At 29.1% G+C, this 23639-nt stretch overlaps 1 protein-coding gene across 1 annotated transcript in view; it reads right to left on the reverse strand.

Annotated features, from left to right (window-relative positions):
• The window catches only part of LOC113375564 (serine/threonine-protein kinase 32B), a 97399-nt gene that overhangs the window by 29966 nt on the left and 43794 nt on the right, over positions 1-23639 (reverse strand). The window contains exons 4-5 of the mRNA XM_026615497.1: positions 15572-15642; positions 2055-2143 (exon numbers count right to left, since the gene is read on the reverse strand). Of these exons, the coding sequence (XP_026471282.1) occupies positions 2055-2143; positions 15572-15642 (160 nt within the window). The remainder of the gene's footprint in view (positions 1-2054; positions 2144-15571; positions 15643-23639) is intronic.

Below are 23639 nucleotides of genomic sequence, written 5' to 3' on the forward strand. Positions count from 1 at the left end.
GTTATTTAAAAAGACACCAACAAGAATAATGAACTTGATTATTATCGTATAAATGAGGGGTCATTGAAATATTTCCTTTGAGTTATTAACTTTTATGGTCATATGGTCTGCAGGTACAAGAGGACCATATATACACGTGTTTTATATGGAACCTTTTGTAACTCATATTTATAATTCGAATTTACAATTGTTGTTACACATCAGTTCTAAATATTATTTTCGCCATTTTAACTAATTGACGAAATTTCAAAAAATAAAATTAAATAGATAGAAATAAAAAATCCTAAACTATTGACATGGAGTGCGAATATCTTTAAGTGCGAATTTAAGGAGAAAGAACGAATAAAGCTATTTGCAAATTATATAATATTCACAATTTAATATAAAAAATTAAAATGTTTAATAAAATATAAAATTGAGAAATCGAAAAATAAAACATATATTTCGAAAGAATATGTAGGGTACAGCGGGGCTTAAAGGTTCGCGAGTAAAAAGATTCAACACCGACATCTCAAAAACAAGTAAAGTTAATAATTTTTTTAACAACAATATTTGAAAGTAAAGGGAAAAATGTATAACCAGCCATCACCTTGATTCTTACAACATTGCTATCGAGAGAAAAACAACAATGTTTGAAAATCCATAACAAAAATATTTTGTTTCGTTTTAGTTGTGAGCACGTTTGTTTAATTTACGAGATCTCAATATAATTTTTAGGTAAACGTGATTTAATTGTTTTATAATATGTTTCGTTAATTTTAAGTTACATTCAATAGTTCTTTTATATAACCTCCATAAAAGCTTACGTTGGGTGGGATAAAAATGACCAGCTGAACCTTTACTCTGGCAAAAGTGTAAACAATAAAAAATAGTAAATAATAATAATAATAATAGTAAATAATAAAAAATAAATAAATAAAATTAATAGTTATTCCAACTCTGCTGATCAATATTTCTGACAAAATGCCAGATTAATTGTATACAGTTTTAGCTCTGTGAAAAATGCTCCCATAAAATTTATATTTCACATTGGTTGAATAGGTATGATATCGTAAAATCCCTTCAGATTTAAAATTAAGATATTGGACTTGTTTGCCCCCAGGCCGTCCCGTTTAACCCCGCCCTACCCTATATTAAAAGTCAGGGAATTACTAAAAAAATAATTAATCAAACTAGTTAAAAACTGATTTTTTAAAAATTCTAATTCTGCATTACAAACGAATAAAAAAATAACAAAGAAATTCCAAAAAGACAGGTTCAACCACTTGGGAATAGTAGATTGAAATGTACTAAAAAGAAACATTTGTAGATCATAAATGCAAACTGCAAATTGTGAGATTTCTAATTGAACATTACATATTTCTAGATTAACTCTGAGCAAACATTTCAACCATTTAAAGGGAAGCATTTAAATACCACGTTTGTATTTAACTTAATTTTAAAGGTACGTGCCAAAAATTCAGAAAATCTACTTGTATACAAAATTAAAAAGAAAGCAAAAATATACAATCGATAATTACATGATATTATATAAACAAAGTTAAAAATTTGATTTAACAAGTGAAAACAAAAATTTCAGTAGTTTTGATAGAGCTTGAGAGGCGTCCATTAATCACGTGAGCCTTAAAGGGACAAAAAATCACGAAATATTACCTTGAAGAGGGGCGGCCTAGTAAAATATCACGTATTTATTTTTTATCTTGATTTTAAAAAAATCTAAAATTTTACAAATAAATTAAAAAATGTACGATTTTTTCTAGGAATTAGAAATACACGTAATGTTGTTCGGGGAAGAAGAAGGGGTAATGTTAAATATTACCACATACCACCAAGGGGGAGGAAGGGGTCTAAAAATGCTTAGAAATCGCTCACATGATTAATGGACGCCCCCTTGGTATGAAGTTCTAAATACACAAATGTTTCTAATTTAGTTTTTTTATCGAATTTATTAAAATAATACTTATTCATAAAACAGCTCCAATTTACTTAAGACACCAAGTTATACACAACTAATTATATGAATTGAATTGAAGTATGAGATGTTATTAATATACCTGTGCAGAATGCCCTTGCCTTGCAGATAATCCAGAGCGCATCCCATTTCGCATAATGTCAGAGTTACGGATTCTTCTGTAAACACCACCTGCAATTACGCCAAGAAAAGTTTTTATATAAACACTGTAAAAACTCAAAACTTATAATGTCTTTCGACGGCATATTAAAAAGGCAAATAATAATACCAATTTTGTCGAGCATTATATATTATATATGATCATTCGATTATCTTACCGATTTAATTATATATATATATATATATAAAATTTTATTTTTGGTACAGAAAATTCCAGCAATTTGTTTTAAAGCTCGATGCCATACACCAGTTTCGCTTATTCGCTTTGAACACACAATATGTGACCCATTTTTGGGCGTTGCTCAAAAACTAAGGTAATTAGGGGCTGACACTATAGTTTTACACTTCAAAAATTTCACTAAACTTACACTATTTAAACAGAATCCAACGGACTCTTATTTTTTGCTTGTATTACACGTTTGATGACGTATAAAGGCTGCATATTATGAAGAATATGAATTTTTCAACTTTTCAAACGGCAATATATCAGTAACGGTGATTCTAAAGAAAAAAAAACAAATTTAATGGAGAATTTTATAACAAATAAACCTATCTAACATACTTTTTTGAAATTTTTTACGGTTTCGGCGGAGAATTTTGCACTTTTGACCTTGAATAAAAAAAAATCGCAGACGTCGGATTGATGGGGACTTTTGACATTTCATTTGTAATGGCATATTTAACATCTGTACCAAATTTCAGCTCTATGCGAATTATTCCTAACTAACGGCTTTTTTAGCTTTAATTTGACTGGGGTATTTGTCAATTTTGCGAAGATCTGCCAAGCCATTTCTTTGATATTTGGAAAAAAGTGTTAAACGTTTCGTCAACATTTAAGCTCATACTACCGAATCGATTTTGAAAAATCAAAAACTGTTCGAAAGAAATTAGTTAGAACTGATACTGATTAGTTTTAGGTGAAAATCTACCGAGCCGTTTTCTTGTAATTAACTGTTGAAAAAAAAATTTGAACCGATTTTTATGGAACTTTTTTTGACGATATATATCATGGTCTTTTAAATTTTAAATAATCATCTAAAATGAGTAGTTATTTTGAAGTTTGTTAAAATCAAAATTAAACGATTTACTTGGTATAACAAACAATTGAGTGCTTGGTCTTAATGAACATACTAAACCATTGAAGTCCTACGGAAACTGGTTCAAATATAAAAATTGTTGATTTTTGAAAATTTGCTTTTAGAAAATACTCCGAGTTAACGTGATCGTTCGTGTTCAATGATGTGTAATAAATCCACTCCTAATACTTTTAATCACTCATAAACTAATTCATTTTTTATTGATTAAGTCGATTATTTACATATATCGGGAAGTTCATGTAAATCTGGCAAAATACTAATACCGACTAGTTTAAATGTTAATGTTGTGTTTATTGTTATTCACGACAATAAAAGTCGTTATAAACCGTTTTCGTGTTTAAAAACAAAATGTATATTTTTTACCCGTCCTTGGGATGTAGACGGTTGTAACACTCGTCCTTTCCTTGTATAATTTCAATTTATGAATCGTATTTGAAGCTAAAGTATTTTAGTAATTCCACAATTGCTCAAATTACCATTTAATTTACTTTTCTCGCAACTAGCTAATAAATTAAAGAAAATATGACTAATAAAAAAAAGCCCAACCGTACCGAGTCATCTCTAAATTGACAAAACCATGTGTAAGTTTAAGGTAGAGTAAAACGAATATACGCATTAAGGCCTTTTCATTTTTTTTCATCTAAATACAATCGATCTCCTTCATCAAAATACATATTAATCAACCGAGAATATTTTTCAATTCAAGTTTATGGAAAAATAAATCAAGTATACTGAACGAGTAGGAATTATTTCCAACATTTACAAATATTTTAGGTTTGTAACAGATATGGTTTTTTTTTCAAATTGTTTTCATAAAAGTATAATCTATATTGATAGGTTTTATCTCATTGCCACTAAAAAAATTATTTGCGCCTTTATTAAACGATATTAAATTTTTATTAGCTGCTCATGTTTATCGAACGATATGTTGGCTTTTTTACATACGCAATCAAATCAAATATGGGGTAACTAAAGGTTTGTTGTAACAGTTTGCTTTTTAAGTAAAATATCTTAAGATTCACTCATTGTATTTGTAGGAAATAAAAATGGTTAGATGTTATAACTATTTCTCTACAGAATCAAGTAAAAATAATTCTATAACTGTTCATTATTTCATAACACACATACGTCCATTTTTTCTAAGTTATGCCAAAATGTTCAAAAACTTTCGATACGTAAAGATATGCAAAAATTTTCTTCTTCGATTTTTTTGCAATTACTATAACTTACCGTGCGAGAAGTTAAAAATTGCTAGTAAAAGTTTTGTTTTCATACACTAAATAAACATATAATACTTCTATTAATATAAAATTGTAAATAAGTTTCACACAAATCTTATATCAATTAGATTTCATACAAATCAATCCCGAAATCAAGGATTTTGAAAGCAACTTAATTAACAAAGAATTATTATTGAACTTCTATTATAAATCTTTCAATTCAAGCTAGCTATCATGTAATCGAACAGAAGAAATAGCAGGGCTTTAACTTATTTATGAAACTGCAACCAGTACTCTCCTTCCATGATTTTGCACACTCAAATACTTTTCTATTAAACAAGATGTAATTGAAAAGCTCTATTTACAACAAAGACGCCGCAAAAACTTTCTATTTATTGTACAAAGCAAAGTTAAATATAATTATATTGACAAAGGCAAATACTCTACTCAATTGAAAAGCTTAAAGAGCTCAAATACTAATAAAGTTCGAAGATATTGAGAACATTAAAATGATAGAAAAGCTTACTGTAAGATATATTTTAAACTTTAAAGACATAGATATTAAAATATTCGTATCAATTTTACAGTATTCAAACTTCAGAAAGCTTTATTATGAAGGTTATATATCATAATGGTATGAAGTGCAAATTTATAGTTAAATCACAATTACCTCTATATAAATATTAAAAAAAAACACCATATGTTTTGTACTATATAAATATTTTTATAAATAGTAGCGCGGGGCTTAAAGGTACGCGGGTAAAAAGGTCCACCGCCGATATCTTAAAAATAAGTATAGTTAAGAAATCCTCAACAAAAGTATTTTTTATTAACGAAAGTTTTTTCTTGTCTCTCTAGCACTATTGTTTAGTTTACGATACTTTAATATAATATTTAAGTATACGTTATTTTATTGTTTTGTAAGATGTATTGTTGATTTTAAGTTAGATTCTACAGTTTTTTTTATATAAACTCTATAAAACATTACACGGGGGTGAGGTAAAAAGAGCCAACTGAATTTTTGCTCTGGCAAAAATGTGAACAATAAAAATCAGTGAATAGAAAAGTAAATCAAGTTTAAAGAAACTATTGTACAAGAAATAAATCAAATAAATGGTTATTCCAACTCTGCTGATAAATATTTCTGACAAAATTATTGTTATATACAGTATTATCTCTATAAAAATGTACCAAAAAAAAATATATTTTTTATTGGTTTACTAATGTAGCTATTATTTCGTGAAATTAATTTAAAATTAAAAATAAAACATTAGATCTGTTTGCCTTCTGGCCGTTTCTTTTTACACCGTCTATGAGGTGAAAAGAATCGGGTGACAAATTAAAAAAAAACAGCAAAGAAAAACAATTTTACAATGATGAATTAGCTGGAAGTTTTACAGAAAATCGTCAAATAATTGCTTGTTTGATATTTATTATTTGTTGTAATACAATTGGTTTGGTTTTCACAATGTAAGTGTTAAAAGTCAAATTAGACCTTTATTGTCCCTACCCTAAACAATTTGTCTCTACAAGTGTTTTATGTCGATTTTCCTCAATAAGCGATTTTTTTTTCAATTGTAATTTACAGTATTTTTGTTTTTACGTACGAATGTAATCAGATAAGAATTATGTTTAAAGACTGATTCAACATAAACTAGAACATTGAATCACAACTAAGCCTGATATATTCTTATCTTATTGTGATGATCATCTTCATCACCTTATTGTGATGATCAACTTCTGACTATTCACTTTTAAAACATCTTTCTAGATAGAAAAGATGTTTCGCATGTATCTATGAATGGTTCACATTATTGTTGAAGTTGGAAGCTTTATTATTAAAGTTTACTTTTAATATAGTTGCAAAGTTCAATAATATTCAATACTATAAATATGATAGTTCCTATCTACTTAGTGCATTATCTCTTATCATTATCTGGTCAAACAACGTTTTTATAAAATTATGCTTTGTTAAAGAGGCTGCATTCACCAATTTGTTGCTAATATTAATTAGTTATATAGATTCTACTGAATCTATACAGCGTTCAAATAAAAAAGAGTTTAATTTGATATTGGCGTATGAGTAAATAGCTCTTGCAATGATTTTTACTGTTGAATATATTGAATAAATTTCTGCTAAATAATGAAAAGCCGAAAAACCAATATTTACTTATATTTTATATTCATAACAGATATGGTTTGTTTTCAATAATACTATACAAACTCTAATCAACATAATGGTTTGTATTTTATAGCCATCGAAAAATGTTTTTCAAAATAGACGAAAGTTGATACAGACATGATTTCAACTTGTTTTTAGATAATTATATTATGTATAATTTTATAAATAACTAAGTGTATAATGCATTACAAATATTGGCTATGAACCCGATCATAATTATCAATTTAATGATTTTTGAATTAACACACATCGATATATATATATATATATATATATATATATATATATATACATGTATATATATAGTTCTGGTTTTATTTTTTTGACTTGTGGCTGAAAAACTTTATCATATATAATATATATATATATATATATATATATATATACTCGTATATATATATATTCCTAAATTATTAAAACCATTTCAAGTTTGATTTTCTCACCATATGCGTTTATATCTAACTCATAGTTCAACGTTTTAGTAATTTCGATCAGTTTTCAATCAAAGAAAACAAAAGACTTCAAAATGACAGTTACTAATGATTCTGGAAATTTCGATATCAATTGATTTCTGATTTACATTTGATTTGCTCAAAAAAGTCTGACAGTTCTAAAAATCAAATATTGTTGGTCAGTATTTATAATAAATTTTGAAATACGCTCTATTATTCAAAACTCACTAATATGCTCAATTCAAAATTCAAAAGCGGAGCATAAAGGTCCAGTTTGACTTTCAATAATTATACTGTCTAAAGAAATCAAATGAGTTATATCACAATTTTCGTTTCAATCTAACGAACTATTCTCAATAAAATTCCCGGTTAATTTCGAATTATAGAAATGTGTTTTCTATAGTTTATCTAAAATGTGTGATTTGTCCCGTTTTACCCCATATAGGTAAAAAGGGACAAAGGAAGGGCAAATGGATTCAGAGCTTTAATTTTATATTTAAAGGGATATTACGAAATAATAGCTTCATTATTCAACCAATGTAAAATATACCATGAAGGTGGCATTTTTTACAAAGATGATGCTGTATATAACCTAGATTTAGTATTTCATCAAAAATATTCATCAGCACAGCTGAAATTGCATTTCAAATTAATTTACTTTTTTATTTACTGTTTTTTATTGTTTACAATTTTGCTAGGGTAAAGTTTCAGTTGATCCTTTTTACCTCGCCCATATGTTATAAAAAAATCTGTTAATTCTAACTTATAAATAACAATATATCTTAAAAAACAATTAAATAATAATGTATACTTAACTATTATATTAAAGACGTGTAAATTAAACAAATCTTTTCCTCTTTACTTTCAAATATTGTTGTTAAAAAATGTCTAACTTTTCGGTTTTGTTTTTGAGACATTGGTGGTGAACCTTTTTCGCGGATCTTTAAGTCACGCTTTCCTTATATATATATATTTATATATATATATATATATATATATATATATATTGTGACGAGTAAAGCTTGAAGCTCCTTTCTGGGGGATGGCAATGACTGCCACTTATTATATTTTAGCATTGCATCCCCATTACAAAAGAGTTACTCCAACTCCTCAACCCGACTTCCGACTTCTAAGGACACTCTATAATTACCTGTGGAAACTGATATAACTAACTACACAAATAAAACAGAATGTACTTACTATCTTATTTCATAATGCCTTATTATGGTTACAGGTGTGAGTGCATGACTGTACCTACGTACTGTCATGCCCTATGCCTAACCTCTAACAAATCTATAAACCTAATCGGTTTAACCTAACCGGACTAACATACTAACAAATTACCGGAGTAACCAGAGTTACGGACTAACGAACTAACAGACTAAAGGAGTAACGAAGAGAACAGCTAATAAACAATACATCTGATCTATGCTGGAACAGGTTCTTCTCTCCTGGCACAACACACACACACACCACTATATACTAAGCGGGTCCAAGGACTAGCGCCTGGACCCGGCCGACCTCCTCGAAGGATGTTGCATTTTCTAATGAATCGTTTTAACCCTCAAGTTGGACCTTATGTTACAGGAACCCTAGTAGAGGTGGGTGGGAAACGCCTTTTTCACTGAGGGTTGTGTAATTCTTTCGCGACAATGCCTATTGTCGTTACAACATATATATATATATATATATATATATATATATATAACAAATCCGAATTACTCTTAATACTCAATGGTTCCTCAATTTATAGTTGGGTTAGATTGGTTCCTTGGTCGTAAAAGCATGGGTAAAAAAGTGCCCGTTCTGGATGTGCAAACATGTTTTACGACACAATAAAATACTAAACAAGAGTCAAGTTTTCTAAAATAATTTACCCCTGATGTAGGTTAAGATTCTATTCAACACATACAACTTTGTGTTATCCGAAACTTACATTTGAATACCTATGTGGATATTCACCCGTTCATAATATCGTCCCTAACGAGACAAACATCTTTTCAGAAAGTTTGAAACCGAATTATGTATGAAAGGTAATGAATGCTCATATATCCAATATACTGGCAGAATTGAGTTTAAAAACTTTCACGACAGCATTCGTTGAAGCATACAAGAGGAACGTATGCGCAGAAGGAGCACCACCGTCTTCATGCCGAGCCACTTGAACAAATTAAACAAATGACATTAGAACTAACAATAAGTGACATGCGATTTCTATAGAATTATAATAAGTACGCGATGTCTGTTCGCGGCAGACGTGCGATAATTGAATCACAGAATATTGAAGACAAACAAGTGCTCTTGGTTACTATGTTTCACGAAATAATATTCCGTACGGAATGTCGAATATGACATTCTTGTGAGAGGTCCTGAAGTTCGGAAGAAAGGATTTACAATTAATATAATAAGATGCATGTGTTTATAAAATGATATAAACTAGTGGTGCATAGCATAATGCCTTGAGGTAAATTTCAGGAACTTTCCTTACGTATCGTATGTATATTCAGTACCATAATTTAAATTTTTTAAAAACTATACTATTTGAATACTTAGCAAATATAATATTTTTGAGAGTTTTGAAATTTTTGAAAAAAATAGAGCCGTACGGCTTAATAATCTTAGTACGGCTTAATAATCATTTTTAACAGCCAAATGGTATTTTTTAGCTTCCCCCCCTAGGGTAAGTTACAATAATCGCAAAAAATCGAAAATGAAAATTTTTGCATATCTTTGCGTTTCAAAGGTTTCTGAATATTTCGGCATACCTTAGGAAAAAAGGATGTATGCGTGTGTGTATTTATGTTTGGATACAATTTTTCGCCCACGATTTCAGGCGCACGGATCAACCGATTTGAATAATTCAAAAAACATTCGATTCGTGTTGATAAGGAGTGCTGATTAGTTTTTGGCTAAGACAAATATAGCCGTTAATCAGAGAACCGATTGAAAAAACATTTTACTTGTATTAACAAAGTGAAGAATTGACTAAATTTTTGGGAAGGCAGGTCCAGCAGTTTCAGAAATACAGAGGAAAATGTAGAAATAAATGATGTTTGGCGATCTAAAATGAACATTAGACATTTGCACATCAAATGATCAGTTATTTTATAGAGATTTTTAACACAAGTACTAATTTTGCTATAATTTTTTTGTTTTCTGTGCCAAGATTTTTAACTTTCGATGTTCATTTATATGGTTCAAACAAATTTCAAAATTTTCAGATTTTTTTTGAAAATTTTTGAAAATATGCAAAGTTTTATACTTTAAATATAAATTTTAAGTTTACAATTTAGTTTAAAAATGTATATATTTCATATGCGTTGTTTTACTTATAAGAAATATATCCTCAGATTAATTATATGAACGAATACATATCATATATATATATATATATATATATATATATATATTATAATTATCTCTTTGAAAATATTTAAAACAAATTGTTATTAATCATTGATCAATATTTATTGATTATTAATTTGTTTTGCTCGAATATTTAATTCTGATACGGAAAGTTCCAGCATTTTGCCTCAAGGCACGATGCCATGCACCACTAGTCTTTACATTTTTTCGTTCGATTCTTTTTCGTTCTTATTTGTAGTTCTTCGTTTTGTCAATAAAAGTAAAATATTTGTTGAATCATTCGAATCGAACGCTCCGTACCCTCCAAAACTGAATTGCTATTTTTAGCACCTTTTTCCCCTTATTTTCGAAACCATGGGACCTGCCTCCGCCAATTCAAATCGGTTGATCCGTGTTCTCGAAATCGCTGACACAAAATTGTATCCGCACACACAAACGAACCTACACATACACATACATGCATTTTTTTCAAAGGTATGCCAAAATGTTCAGAAACCTTTGAAACGTAAAGACATATAGGATTTTTCATTTTCGATTTTTTTGGAATTACTATAACTTACTCTGCGGAAAGTTAATAAAATGTTTTATAATAATTTTAGTACGTTTTGTGATAAACTTAATCTCCTTATATATTGTTTACACTTACTGATATTTTATATAATTGCGGTTTTATATCACAGTGAATACAATACCTAGATTTAGTTGAAATGTGGCACAAATTTTGGAGACTAGAAATAAACAAGTCATCACATATCACCTTCGCAATAAGAACCGTCACAATCAATGTGATTCGACTACCTCAGGTTGAACACGAAAAATATCTTGGTTTTCATTTGGACAGAAGACTAACATGAAAAAATCACATGATAAAAAAACGATTTCAGCCTTAAAAAAAATTTAAAAACTATACCCAAATACATTCAAAACTGGCTAATCCATCAACACAGCAATATATACACAATAGCTGAAGAAATCAAAAAATTCGCATCCAAATAAAAGAAAAGATTGGAAAAACATCTCAATGAACTTGCGAAAAACATGGACACTATAATACAATGCTATTAGAAGATTAAGAAGATTAAACCCATTAGAATTACAATTTAGATTTATAATTATTTTTTGTAGGTATATATTTTTTCTGTATATATTTCAGGTTGAACACGAAAAATATCTTGGTTTTCATTTGGACAGAAGACTAACATGAAAAAATCACATGATAAAAAAACGATTTCAGCCTTAAAAAAATTTAAAAACTATACCCAAATACATTCAAAACTGGCTAATCCATCAACACAGCAATATATACACAATAGCTGAAGAAATCAAAAAATTCGCATCCAAATAAAAGAAAAGATTGGAAAAACATCTCAATGAACTTGCGAAAAACATGGACACTATAATACAATGCTATTAGAAGATTAAGAAGATTAAACCCATTAGAATTACAATTTAGATTTATAATTATTTTTTGTAGGTATATATTTTTCTGTATATATTTTTCTGTATATATTTTACATACTGCCCAGTGGTAATATTTTAAGATATTATTCCACACTTTAGTCATAATAACTACTGAATGCCTTCTAGGCAGTTATAATTGGATGGAAATGAAAAAAAAATTACAGTTGATAAAATTAGAAACTAAAAAGTTCCACTACAATATTGTAATGTAAATGGTACGACGTACAGAATCCTCGACATATACGAAATGTTCAGTACTTTTTATTTTAACTAATATTTCGAATATATGGAAGAAATAATGAATCTATCTAATGATTTGCACACTCGTTTAATTACTATTTAATTTTTTCATGAATTTTTACTATTCTATAAATTGAAGTGAACGTAGTCGAATTAAACCAAGGCACGATTGACTAATCAGGAATACTAGTAAATGAGCGATTTTATTATCCTCTTATGTTTATCCGACGACTTTGTAAACAGTTCTGAAGTTCAGAAAGAACTTCGAATGATTTGGTACAGAGAACTATTTGAAGTTTATTGCCTACAATTACCGCAACTCAGAAATTAAACCAATCGCATTTTTAAATATTATATAAGAAACAAAAATGTAATTATGCACGTGATCCTTATATACTATAGTATTCATTTCAAAAACTTACTAACGATTTATAAAATTTATCGTTCAACAGATAATACAACGAGATTGCTTATACCATACCACTGCCTACGTCGTACTCCGGTTATATTTTGTACGATTTTTATAAATTACAATATTTGTGACCGCTACATAGAAGCATTTAGCTAAGTAAGTAAAATTTTACAAAAGACATACAAAATTAAAACTTTTGTAAAGTTTTATCAATATAATTGATTCAATTAGGCGGAAGTCCCGTAATGCCGGACTGCACAAAGCCGGACACTCTATTTAACCCGTATTATTTAAGCGAGTATAAATCTTTTTATTTTAAAATAGAAGTAAAGGGGCGCGGGCGGCACACAGGTGCAGGATCACGCGTAAAGATTCAACTGTGACGCACACGGCCATGGCGAGAGCAACCCTTTTTTGTTTTAGGCGCAAAAACACGGCGTCACCTAAATATCAATGGAAGAAATTCTAATGTAATTATGCATTTATTTTTTAGTGGCATTCAAAAATAGAAGTAGTACTTGATTGTTATCCGTAAAATGGAAGAATATTATTAGATATTTTGAACAATTTTAGTAGGTACAATCAAATGAACGAAATTGTCTGTCACTTAGCACCGGACATTGAGTCGTCGATATTTCTTGTGAGAATGGACGTAATTTATTCAAATTATTTAATTTTGTTCTGTTGGAGTGCTAACGGTCACTACATACCCCCATTTTTCGTATTTTCTAATCAAAGAATGAAAATCTTATGATGAATGCTCCAGCTGCGAGCATCGGTGTGGCCCAGCCAAAAGGGTGAATAATTAGTGATTTTTTTGCAATATGTAATAATATTCGTCAAACTGCATATGTGTTCAATGCTGGTTATTGTAAAAAGTCCGGTACTAGGTGCCACTTTGCAAAATCATAATTTTTGTTACCAAAGTTTGATTGATTGTATTAATTAATGTTTAGAAAAGATTGCGTTTTTGTTAATTTAGTTTGATTTCTAACTGTATTATCCAACAAAAGTCATAATTTAATAAACATTTCGTAAAATATTTTTTGATTTATTTATAAATAACTTTAGGTGTCCGGCGCTCGGGGACTTCCACTTATAAGCTTTTTATGGCAATAATATGATTCTGATTTTTTTTATCATTAAGGTTTGTTTATATTAAATATTTGGGAATCATTTAGGCTTATTTAAATGATCGAATTTGTTTAGGTTATGTCAGTTGATTTCATTTCAATGTTCGAAGACCATGTAGATACCCATAATTTTTTACGTTATATAGAGTTTTTATAAATTATTATAAGGTAAAAGACCCAGTTATTGACCCTGGCCCAGTTTCTGACCTTTTCAACTTTTTTTGGAATTAATTAAAAAACTATACATTTAATGTGAAAATAAATTTTTCTTAATTGACAGTAATTTATTCTATGCCTCATAAATGTCAATTAAAAAAATATAAAAAATATTAACTAAATAAAAAAAAATTTAAACCAAAAGTGACTGTGGAAGCCATTTTTTAGCTTTAGTCTAAACAGTTTATGTAAGGAGCTACGACAATTGAGTTCGTGCACTAATTATGATGTAAGTACGAAAATCTAACTGAAAATATACAAATAAGTCAATAATTAATTAAAATTTATTTTAAAATATTTATAAAAGATATTAAATTTAGTTTTATTACTGAAATTTGAGGGTCAATAACTAGGCTCAATTTTAAGTGTATGTCACAGTTGTTGACCCTGCAATTCTAACCTTCTAAAAGCTAGGTTATCTGTCACATGTTTTTGGTCACTTGTTCATTAAATGTAAAAATAATAATATTATTGTTATCTTATATTTTTTTTACTATTTTTCGTAGTAAAGTGATAAATTACATTATATTCATTGGTATAAATGAAAGATTGTATTTAAATCTTGTAAATACATCTTTTAAGTGATAAAATTATTAATAAAAAATGTCAGTTTTATCAACGCTTAAATTATGACTGTTTTAGTTCACTAATATTTTATTATTATACAATTATACAATTACAATTAATTAATGAAATTAGAAGAAGAAAAGAATTGAAAAAAGCTGAAAAGGTCCAAAATAAAGTCAAAGGCAGAAAAATAATTAAAAAAAGACTTGAGAAAAAAAGGTCTTAAAATAAAAAAGTCCAAGAATTTAAATAATAATATGTATATGTTATAACAAGACTTGAACTATTTATACGTTAAATTTTAACAAACTGTATATTTTTAGAATAAATATTTAATTTATTTATTTTAATAATAATTTCAGTTTATTTAAAATTAGTAAGCACTTCATAACCTAGTCATGATGAAATTTGAGGGTCAGAAATTGGGCTACGGTCAGGGTCAGAAACTGCCACACGAAGAATTCTGAGGGTCAGAAACTAGAGCTCTTAATATCAATTTTTAAAACGTCAATTTAAAATATAAATTTAGTTCAAATAATTTTTTTATGCACATTACTTTATTTTAAAAATCCTAAACTAATAGATAAAATTATAATTTTCTTCATTAAGTTAAGTTTTATATTAATTATTATAGTTTAACCTCCACCGTCACTCTAAAAAGGTCAGAAACTGGGCCCCTTACCTTACATATATGTTATAAATACGAAAATAACGATGAAATATTAAAAAAAAATGAGAAAAGTAAAAATACACATTTTAATTAAAAATTAAATTCCATTAATTGTAAAACAAGCCAAATAAAGATTCAGTAAAATATTTTTCTGTTCTAATATATATTAACATATATATATATATATATATATATATATATATATATATATATACCTCACCCTATAGCCTATACCATTTTTTTCATTTCATTTAATAATTTCAGCGCAAGTGCGCTACGTACTCATCATCCTAGAGACATCATCTCGACAACTCATATTTGATCAACAGTGTCGTCATTTTTCTTGTTTTCATTTAATTTCTTAGCATTTTTATATGAATAGTAATATTCTTTAATTAAAATTTCAAAGCTTAAAGAAAATTACCTGCTGTTGAAGATGATATCTTAGGTCACCCCCGACTAGTAAATCGCTAACCATGAAGAGATCTTCTTCATCTGTATGGAATAATTAAAACTGTTTTAATTACAATATATTACAAACAATAGAAAAATTATCTAGAAAAATTATAGCAACTATTTGACTATGTTCAGTAAAACTCCTAGCTATTTCATCATTGTAGAAAAGTGTGTTTTTGCTGTTTTTCAAAAAAATGTCACCTGGTCCTTTTTACCCAATTGGATTTTATAAAATAATAGCTGCATTATTTAACCAATACAAAATATAAATTTTATGGGTGCATTTTTACAGAGATAACACTGTATATAACCTTGATCTGGTATTAAGATAGAAATATTAATTTGCAGAGTTAGACTGACTAATTATTCAATTTATTTCTAGTAATACTATTTTTTATTAATTAAATTTGCTTCTGTATTTACTCTTTTCTATTGGTTAAACTTTTGCCAGAGTAAAGGTTCAGTTGGTCCTTTGAACTCGACCTACGTGTAAGCTTTTATAAAGAAACTGTTGAATCCAACTTAAAACTAGTGGGGCGCATGGCATCGTGCGTTAAGGCAAATTGCTGGAACTTCCCGTACCAAAAATTATTTTTTTTTAAAAAGATTAACATTTTTGAAAAAAAATTACTCTGAAAAAATTAGATTTTTGAGAAACTATAAATTTTTGACAAAAATTTACAATTTTTTGAAAAAAAAATTTTTTGGAGAAAAATTTATTTTAAAATATTTTGGAAATTATAACATTTTTTCAAAGCAATCGTACTGCTTTAACTGCATAGAGACGAAATATTGAGGCGCGTAAGCGCCGCGTAGCCGCCTATCGGATAAACATTGGTACGGAACCCATAGGAATGTAAATAAAATTTATAGTTATTATTAAAATTTCTATAAACTATCTGATAATTTTATGTGCATATGTCTAATGATCATTTTTGACCGCCAAATGGCATTTTTTTTTACCTTTTTTACTAGATCTCCGAAACCGCTAGACCTACCTTCATGAAAATGTGATCAGTTCTTCATCTTGTTAATACAAGTAAAATGTGTTTTGAATTATTCTAATTAGACGCTCCGTTCTCTGAAAAACTGAATTACCGTTTTTGGCACTTTTTGCCCCATGTCTTCGGAACGGCTTATCAATACGAATCAAATGTTTTTTGAATTATTTAAATCGCTTCATCCGTGTTCCCGAAATCGTCGACGAAAAGTTGTATCCGAACACACACACATTCACGCACACACACACACATACATACATTTTTTCTAAGGTATGCCAAAATATTCAGAAACCTCTGAAACGTAAAGATAAATAAAAAATTTCATTTTCGATTTATTTTCGATTTATTTGCGACTTCCCGTACCAAAAATTATTTTTTTTTAAAAAGATTAACATTTTTGAAAAAAAATTACTCTGAAAAAATTAGATTTTTGAGATTTATTACTATAACTACTATATTTTTTACTATAACTTGCCCTACGAGAAGTTAATTAAGAATACATTTTACAGAACAATTAAATAATGTGTACTTAAAAATTATATTGAGGTCTCATAAACTAAACAACAGTGCTCATAAACAAAAAAAAACTAACAATGAAATAAAATACTTTTGGTATGAATTTTGGCTGGTTATACATCTATTTTCCTCTCCTTTCAAATATTGTTGTTAAAAAATTCTTAACTTTACTGGTTTTTGAAATATCGACCTTCTACCCGCGGACCTTTATTGCCCTGCTCTACTCTATACAAATTATTTGTAATAATATTTACATTGACATCTTCTTCCAGACAATGGGCCTGACTGATGGTGAGGAGAAGTATGTATAAATATATATTTTATTAAATAAAAAAAAATGATTGGCATAAATTTTGATGAATAATGCCTTATGTAGCCGACGGATCATTTTTTGACCAACCCTTTTTATACATTCTGCTGTCCGCAGCAATAAATTGCTATAAGATCTTAGCTGTGTTTCCATAAGCCTTCTTGAGATGTTTATCTTTTATAATTGTCTAACAATATTAATTGCCTCTCAAACAATTTATTCGTAATATTATTTTTATTTAATCGATATACTCTGTTATAGTCGACTATATCGTATGTATTCGTAGGTACTTAGTGAGTTACATTTCAAGTGATTATTTGCCCACGAAAGTCGATTCTAGTTATTTGGCGATTAACAGACACAAAGCGATACTTTGTTTATTAAGGAGGGCTTTTGAGGCAAGAAATTAATTAACTCAATATGATGTACACGAGCGTATTGCTTCTCTCGTTTCATTCGCAATTTGCTTTGCCGGACCGATGTCAATGGCACCCACAAAAGACGACAACATAATGGTCTCGGCAGAGCGAAAAGTACATTAAAGGCATTTATTCTTTCAAATTTTATTTTACTTTCATGAAATATTATTATATTTTTTTTTAGAATATTCTATAAAAATTTTGAGATATTAAAATATTTTTTATATATTTTATTTACTTGATGACCCGTCAGAAATTGTCCTGAACCCACGTCTACAATTTTTTAATATCCTATACTAATATTTATGGTTTAGTTAAAAATAATAATTATTGTTTTTTGAATTACTATTTACCCCAAAATTTGAGTGATATTAAATGTAGAACTGCTTTAAATAAAATGATAAACCTTTAACTAATATAAAAATATGTTTTTTAAAATTTTATAATAAAAATTATACACTACAATTTTCGATGTCAAGCAATAACGTGTCGTTTTTCGCAATTTTTTCCATTTATTTCTACAATATTACTATATTTTTATAATTAGTTGCATCCTAATAAATTCCCTTAACAAACTTCAGAAAGATTTATCAAAATTCGAATAATCGTTTAAGAGGAGTATCTCGACTTACACCCTTACAGAAGAATTTTATATATATATATAAGGTATTCAAGCAATTCATGCTATTATTTTTACAATTTAAAGCACTATTGTTGTCATATTGATTTCCTACTTGTGTCACAAGCGTCGTTTTTAAAACCAATAAAAATAAAGCATAAAACTTTTATGTGCTGAATATGAGTTGATGTACATAATAATTGAATTGGTTTTTACAGTTGAATAATTTGTTCTAATGAATAAGGTTTTGATTTATGGTTTATGATGATCTTAAGATGGTGCACACAAAATGAATTTATAATGAATTGGTTTTTGAGAGAAAGGGTAGTGAAGAGCTTAAAAATTCACAGGTCCACCACCAATTTTTCAAGTATAGTTAGCAATATTTTAACAACAATATTCGAAAGTAGAAGGAAGAAGATCCTAGCCATCGCATTGAAAAAACGTCGTTATCAGGAGATAAATGACAAAGTTTGAAAATCTATAACAAAAGTTTTTTTTTGGTTGGGAACACTATTGTTTAGTTCACAAGATCTTAATATATTTTTTAAGTATATGTTATTTAATTATTTTATAAGATGCAATGTTAATGTTAATTTAGATTCAACAGATGATTTTATATTTCCTCTATAACAGCTTGCATTTGGGGTGCGATAAAAATGACTTACTGAACCTTTACCCTGGCCAAGTTGTGAACAATAAAAAAAAGTGAATCCAGTTACAAAAAACAATTTTATAAGAAATAAATTAATAGTTATTCCAACTCTGCCGATGAATATTTCTGACAAAATACTAATTCTGAAATATTCTGATAAAATATGATCAAGGTTATTTAAGTACCCATAAAATACATATTTTGCAGAAATGGAATAATGTAGCTATTATTTCGTAAAATCTCTTTAAAATTAAAAATAAGATATTTTACTGATTATCTTGGCTGTCCCATTCTACCCCACCTGATAGAGGTAAAAAGAACCATATGACAAATCAGCAAAAAACATATTTTTACAAAAATGAATTAGCTGGGAGTTTTACTGCATATGGTCAGATAGTTGTTTGATATGTGTTATTTGATATGATATAATTGGATTGGTTTCTACAATACAATTGCTCAAAATCAAAATGGACCTGAGTGCCCCGCCCTAACCTAGTTAATAAACTTTCAAATTGAAATATTTGACTTCAATATTTTTATGTAAATGATACGACACACAGTATCCTCTTGTAATAAACAAAATTTGCAATCGATTTTATTTTAACAAAAAGTTAAAATATATGGTAAGATAGTAAAACTATCTAAGGATTTACCCACTCGTTTGATCCCAATTTAATTTTTTTCATTAATTTTCATATTTCTATAAATTGTTAGGAAAGGTAGTCAATTCAAATCCAAGCACAATTTTAGTTTAATCAGGAATACTAGCAAACTCTGGTGAATGAGCAATTCTATTATCCTCTCATGTTTATGAAGTAATTAATGTTCGGAGCTATAATAATGATATTAGAAATGAGCTGCGAATGGTGGGCCATTATATTGACATATGCTGCAACGTAGACCGTTTTATAGATTAAATACGTAACAGACGACTGGCTGTAAGGCGTTATAAAGATTAATATCGTTCCTCGACACTTCGATCTTACTCGGTCTTATTAGACATTAAGCTACTTTATATCTTATCCTATGAATATTGGAGGAGCGTCTGACTTTCAGTCCATGAAGAACCATTTATCTAATGTGTAAATCAGGGCTAACTAATTCGGGGATTACTGGCAAGTCACTGTACCAGTAATTTAAATTCGGTACCAGTATTATACTGAAAAAGATAAATGGACAAAATTAAGTGAAGAACTAGACTTTTCGAAGAAAAGATTCGATTGCCGTATACCGCAATGGTAATATGCTCGACAGGCTCGAATCGAAATCGAATTCTCGCATTTTGTATAAAAATACTGATTTTACATACTAAATGTGTTAAACTAATATACATGCATATGTCGTATGCTCAAGCTTCAAAGTGCGGGAGGAAACATTTGAACTGAATCATGTCATTTTCAAGTTTTTATTTTATCACTCGACATTCTCCAATAATAAAAATATCAAGTATTTTACCATTTTACCATCCTGAATAATGAAAAAAAAAATTAATAGTTCAACAAAAAGTTTTAATTTTTGATCATATTTTTTTACTGTGTTACTAGAAATGTTAATCACACACACGGTTCCAAAGTTTAAATAAACAAAATTAATAAAAGTTAACCACAATAACCAAAAGATGGTCGTAATTTCACCAAAGCTCTAGGTTGCAATTAAAGGCTCATAATTTTCAAAGAATGTGAGATGTTTTTTTGTTTTTTTCAGGTCAATACTATCAATACGTTTCGGTCAAGATTATATATATATATATATATATATATATATATATATATATAAAGCGAGAGGTTTTTCTTCAGATGGTGAAATAATATGATAAAATTGATTCTTGGGCATCCATCCAATAATTAAAAAACAGTTTTATGGAAAAATGTTTTTATTAAGGGAACATACGTTTCGGGTCTAGATTTGACCCATCTTCAGTGCTACAAATAAATATAAAAGGGTTACAAATTAAAACAATATATAAAATATATAATTACAGAAAAAAATAAGTAGAACAATGTATATCAAAAGTATATATGAGAAACAAACATAAAATAAGCTGATGCAAAGAAACTCACCATACAAATAAATTAAAAAAAAATTTTTTTTTAAAAAATAACACAAAGAAACAACACAAAATTGTAACGAAAAAATAAATATGAAATAAAAAATTGAAAAGACGTCAAGTTATGAAAATTTTGAAAATTGTAAAATTAAAATAAATAATATGTTTTATTATAAAAAAGCTTATTCCAAACGAACATGTTGTTAGTTTGGAGACTGAGTTACGTGTGTGTAACGAAAGTAAAATGTGGGCCTACGTGTTTACAGCGGAAAATAGTGGAAACTGTATCGTCATTGGATGAGAGAACGGGATAGAGAGAATTTTAGTGGTTACAATTACGAAGAATTTCCCAGCGATCATGCGCAGTAGGAACATAGAAAAAATTTAAATGTGTAAGCCATCCATAATCAAACGGTTAAACATAACTGGATCAAAATGAAATAATATGTGGATCAAAATAAAAATATAGAAACATAATAAAACCATGATAGAACAAAGTAAAAAATATGTGATAAAAAGAATTTTATTAAGAAAAAGTAAAGATATTAACTGAAAACAATAATAGTTATGAAAAAAGTTATTATATAAACAAATATAACACAACATATATATGTATATATACGCAAAACAATAAATGTATATATGCATACACATACACAAACATACATAAACAGACTCATGCACACATATTAAGGCCAAGGACTACAACAGATTATCGCAGGTGTGTTAAAGGATGAGGCCGAAGTTATTTATAAGAGGCACCAAGAAACTATAGAAATAAGGGATATTGATGATGAAACCTCAAAAATTGATATCCAGATAGCACTACAAAAAGCAACCGGAGGAGCCTGCAACACACCAGCAGAAGCAATTAGGCTTCGTAAGGCATATAGAGGTACCCAGATTGCTACTGTAGCTCTTCCAGCGGCAGTTGTACACGATCTGCTCAAAGCAAGTAGCAAAATACGAATTGGATGGGTCAACTGTCGAATTAAAATCATCAAGAAACCAATTCGATGTTTTAAATGCTGGCTATTTGGACATTATGGATCACAGTGCAAGAGCGAAGTGAATCGGACCAATCTATGCATTAGATGTGGACAAGAAGGTCACAAAATAGCCAACTGTATAAATGCAGCAAAATGTGCACTATGCGCTGAAAATGGTAACTCTGAAAATGTGGCACATCATGCCGGCACTCACAGATGTCCTGTATATAGGGAGGCCATAAAGAAAATAATGAACGCAAAAGCATGAAGATAATACAGCTAAACATGAATCATTGTGAGGCTGCACACGACTTGCTTATGCAGACGGTAAGAGATATGAAAATTGATGTTGCCCTCTTATCAGAACCTTACAAACATCTAACTGATTGACCATGGGAAACGGACAGTACCACCAAAGCCGTTATTTGATCCTGTGGCAAATTTTGTTTCCAAAATGTTGTTAACAATAGCAACGCTGGATTTGTCGCAGCATCATTAGATGGCATACATTTATATAGCTGTTACGCTCCACCTAGTCTTTCTTTGCCAGATTTTGTCGATTTTTTAGATCGTCTTGTGGAGGATGCAAAACGACACCACCCCGTAGCGATAGCCGGTGACTTTAACGCATGGGCGGTAGACTGGGGAAGTAGGAAGACTAATGCAAGAGGTAAAGCACTTTTAGAGGCCTTCAATGCACTTGACGTTGTTTTACTTAATAGTGGTGCAAGCTCAATAATAGACCTTACTTTTGTTAGCAATAGCCTCGTCAGAGGAATTTGCAATTGGGAGGTATTAGATATCTACACTGCTAGTGACCACAATGCAATCATCTGGGAAATATCAACAAATAGAAACATTAGAAGACATGCGAAAATATCTAAAGCCATTGGGTGGAAAATAAAATCTTTTGATGAAAGCGCCATGAGAGTTGCCTTAAATTGCAAACCTATAATTTCAGAACACCCAGATGAGCATGCTAGAGAGCTGATGGAGAGAATAACCGAAGCCTGTGATATCAGTATGACTCGTAAACATGGCATAAATCAAAGACAATCTGTGCACTGGTGGACAGAAGAAATCAGCTCTCTTCGTGAAGAGTGCCTAAAGAAAAGAAGGATCTCTCAGCGTGGATATAGTCTTAGTAATTCTGCACAACTGGTAGTGGAATATAAACAAGCACGTAGGCAACTAAATAAAGCTATCAAAGATAGTAAAGTTAGGTGCTGGAAAGAACTTTTGGATGAAGTCGAGGAAAATCCATGGGGAAGACCTTATAAGACTGTAATGTCTCGCCTCAAAAGCCAGCCAATACCTTCACCAACTTGCGCACGACTATTAAATAAAATAGTAACTACTTTGTTTCCACGACAACCTAATTTGAACTACCAGGTAACACATGTAGAACAGATGATGTTGCCATAGTGGTTGTCTCCAAACAAATTGATGACATCGTAAGCCTATTCGATATTACATTTGG

The sequence above is a fragment of the Ctenocephalides felis genome, unplaced genomic scaffold, assembly GCF_003426905.1.
Source record: "Ctenocephalides felis isolate EL2017-DRISC unplaced genomic scaffold, ASM342690v1 CF-g0.4_SCAFFOLD_01886, whole genome shotgun sequence".
Lineage (NCBI taxonomy): Eukaryota > Metazoa > Arthropoda > Insecta > Siphonaptera > Pulicidae > Ctenocephalides > Ctenocephalides felis.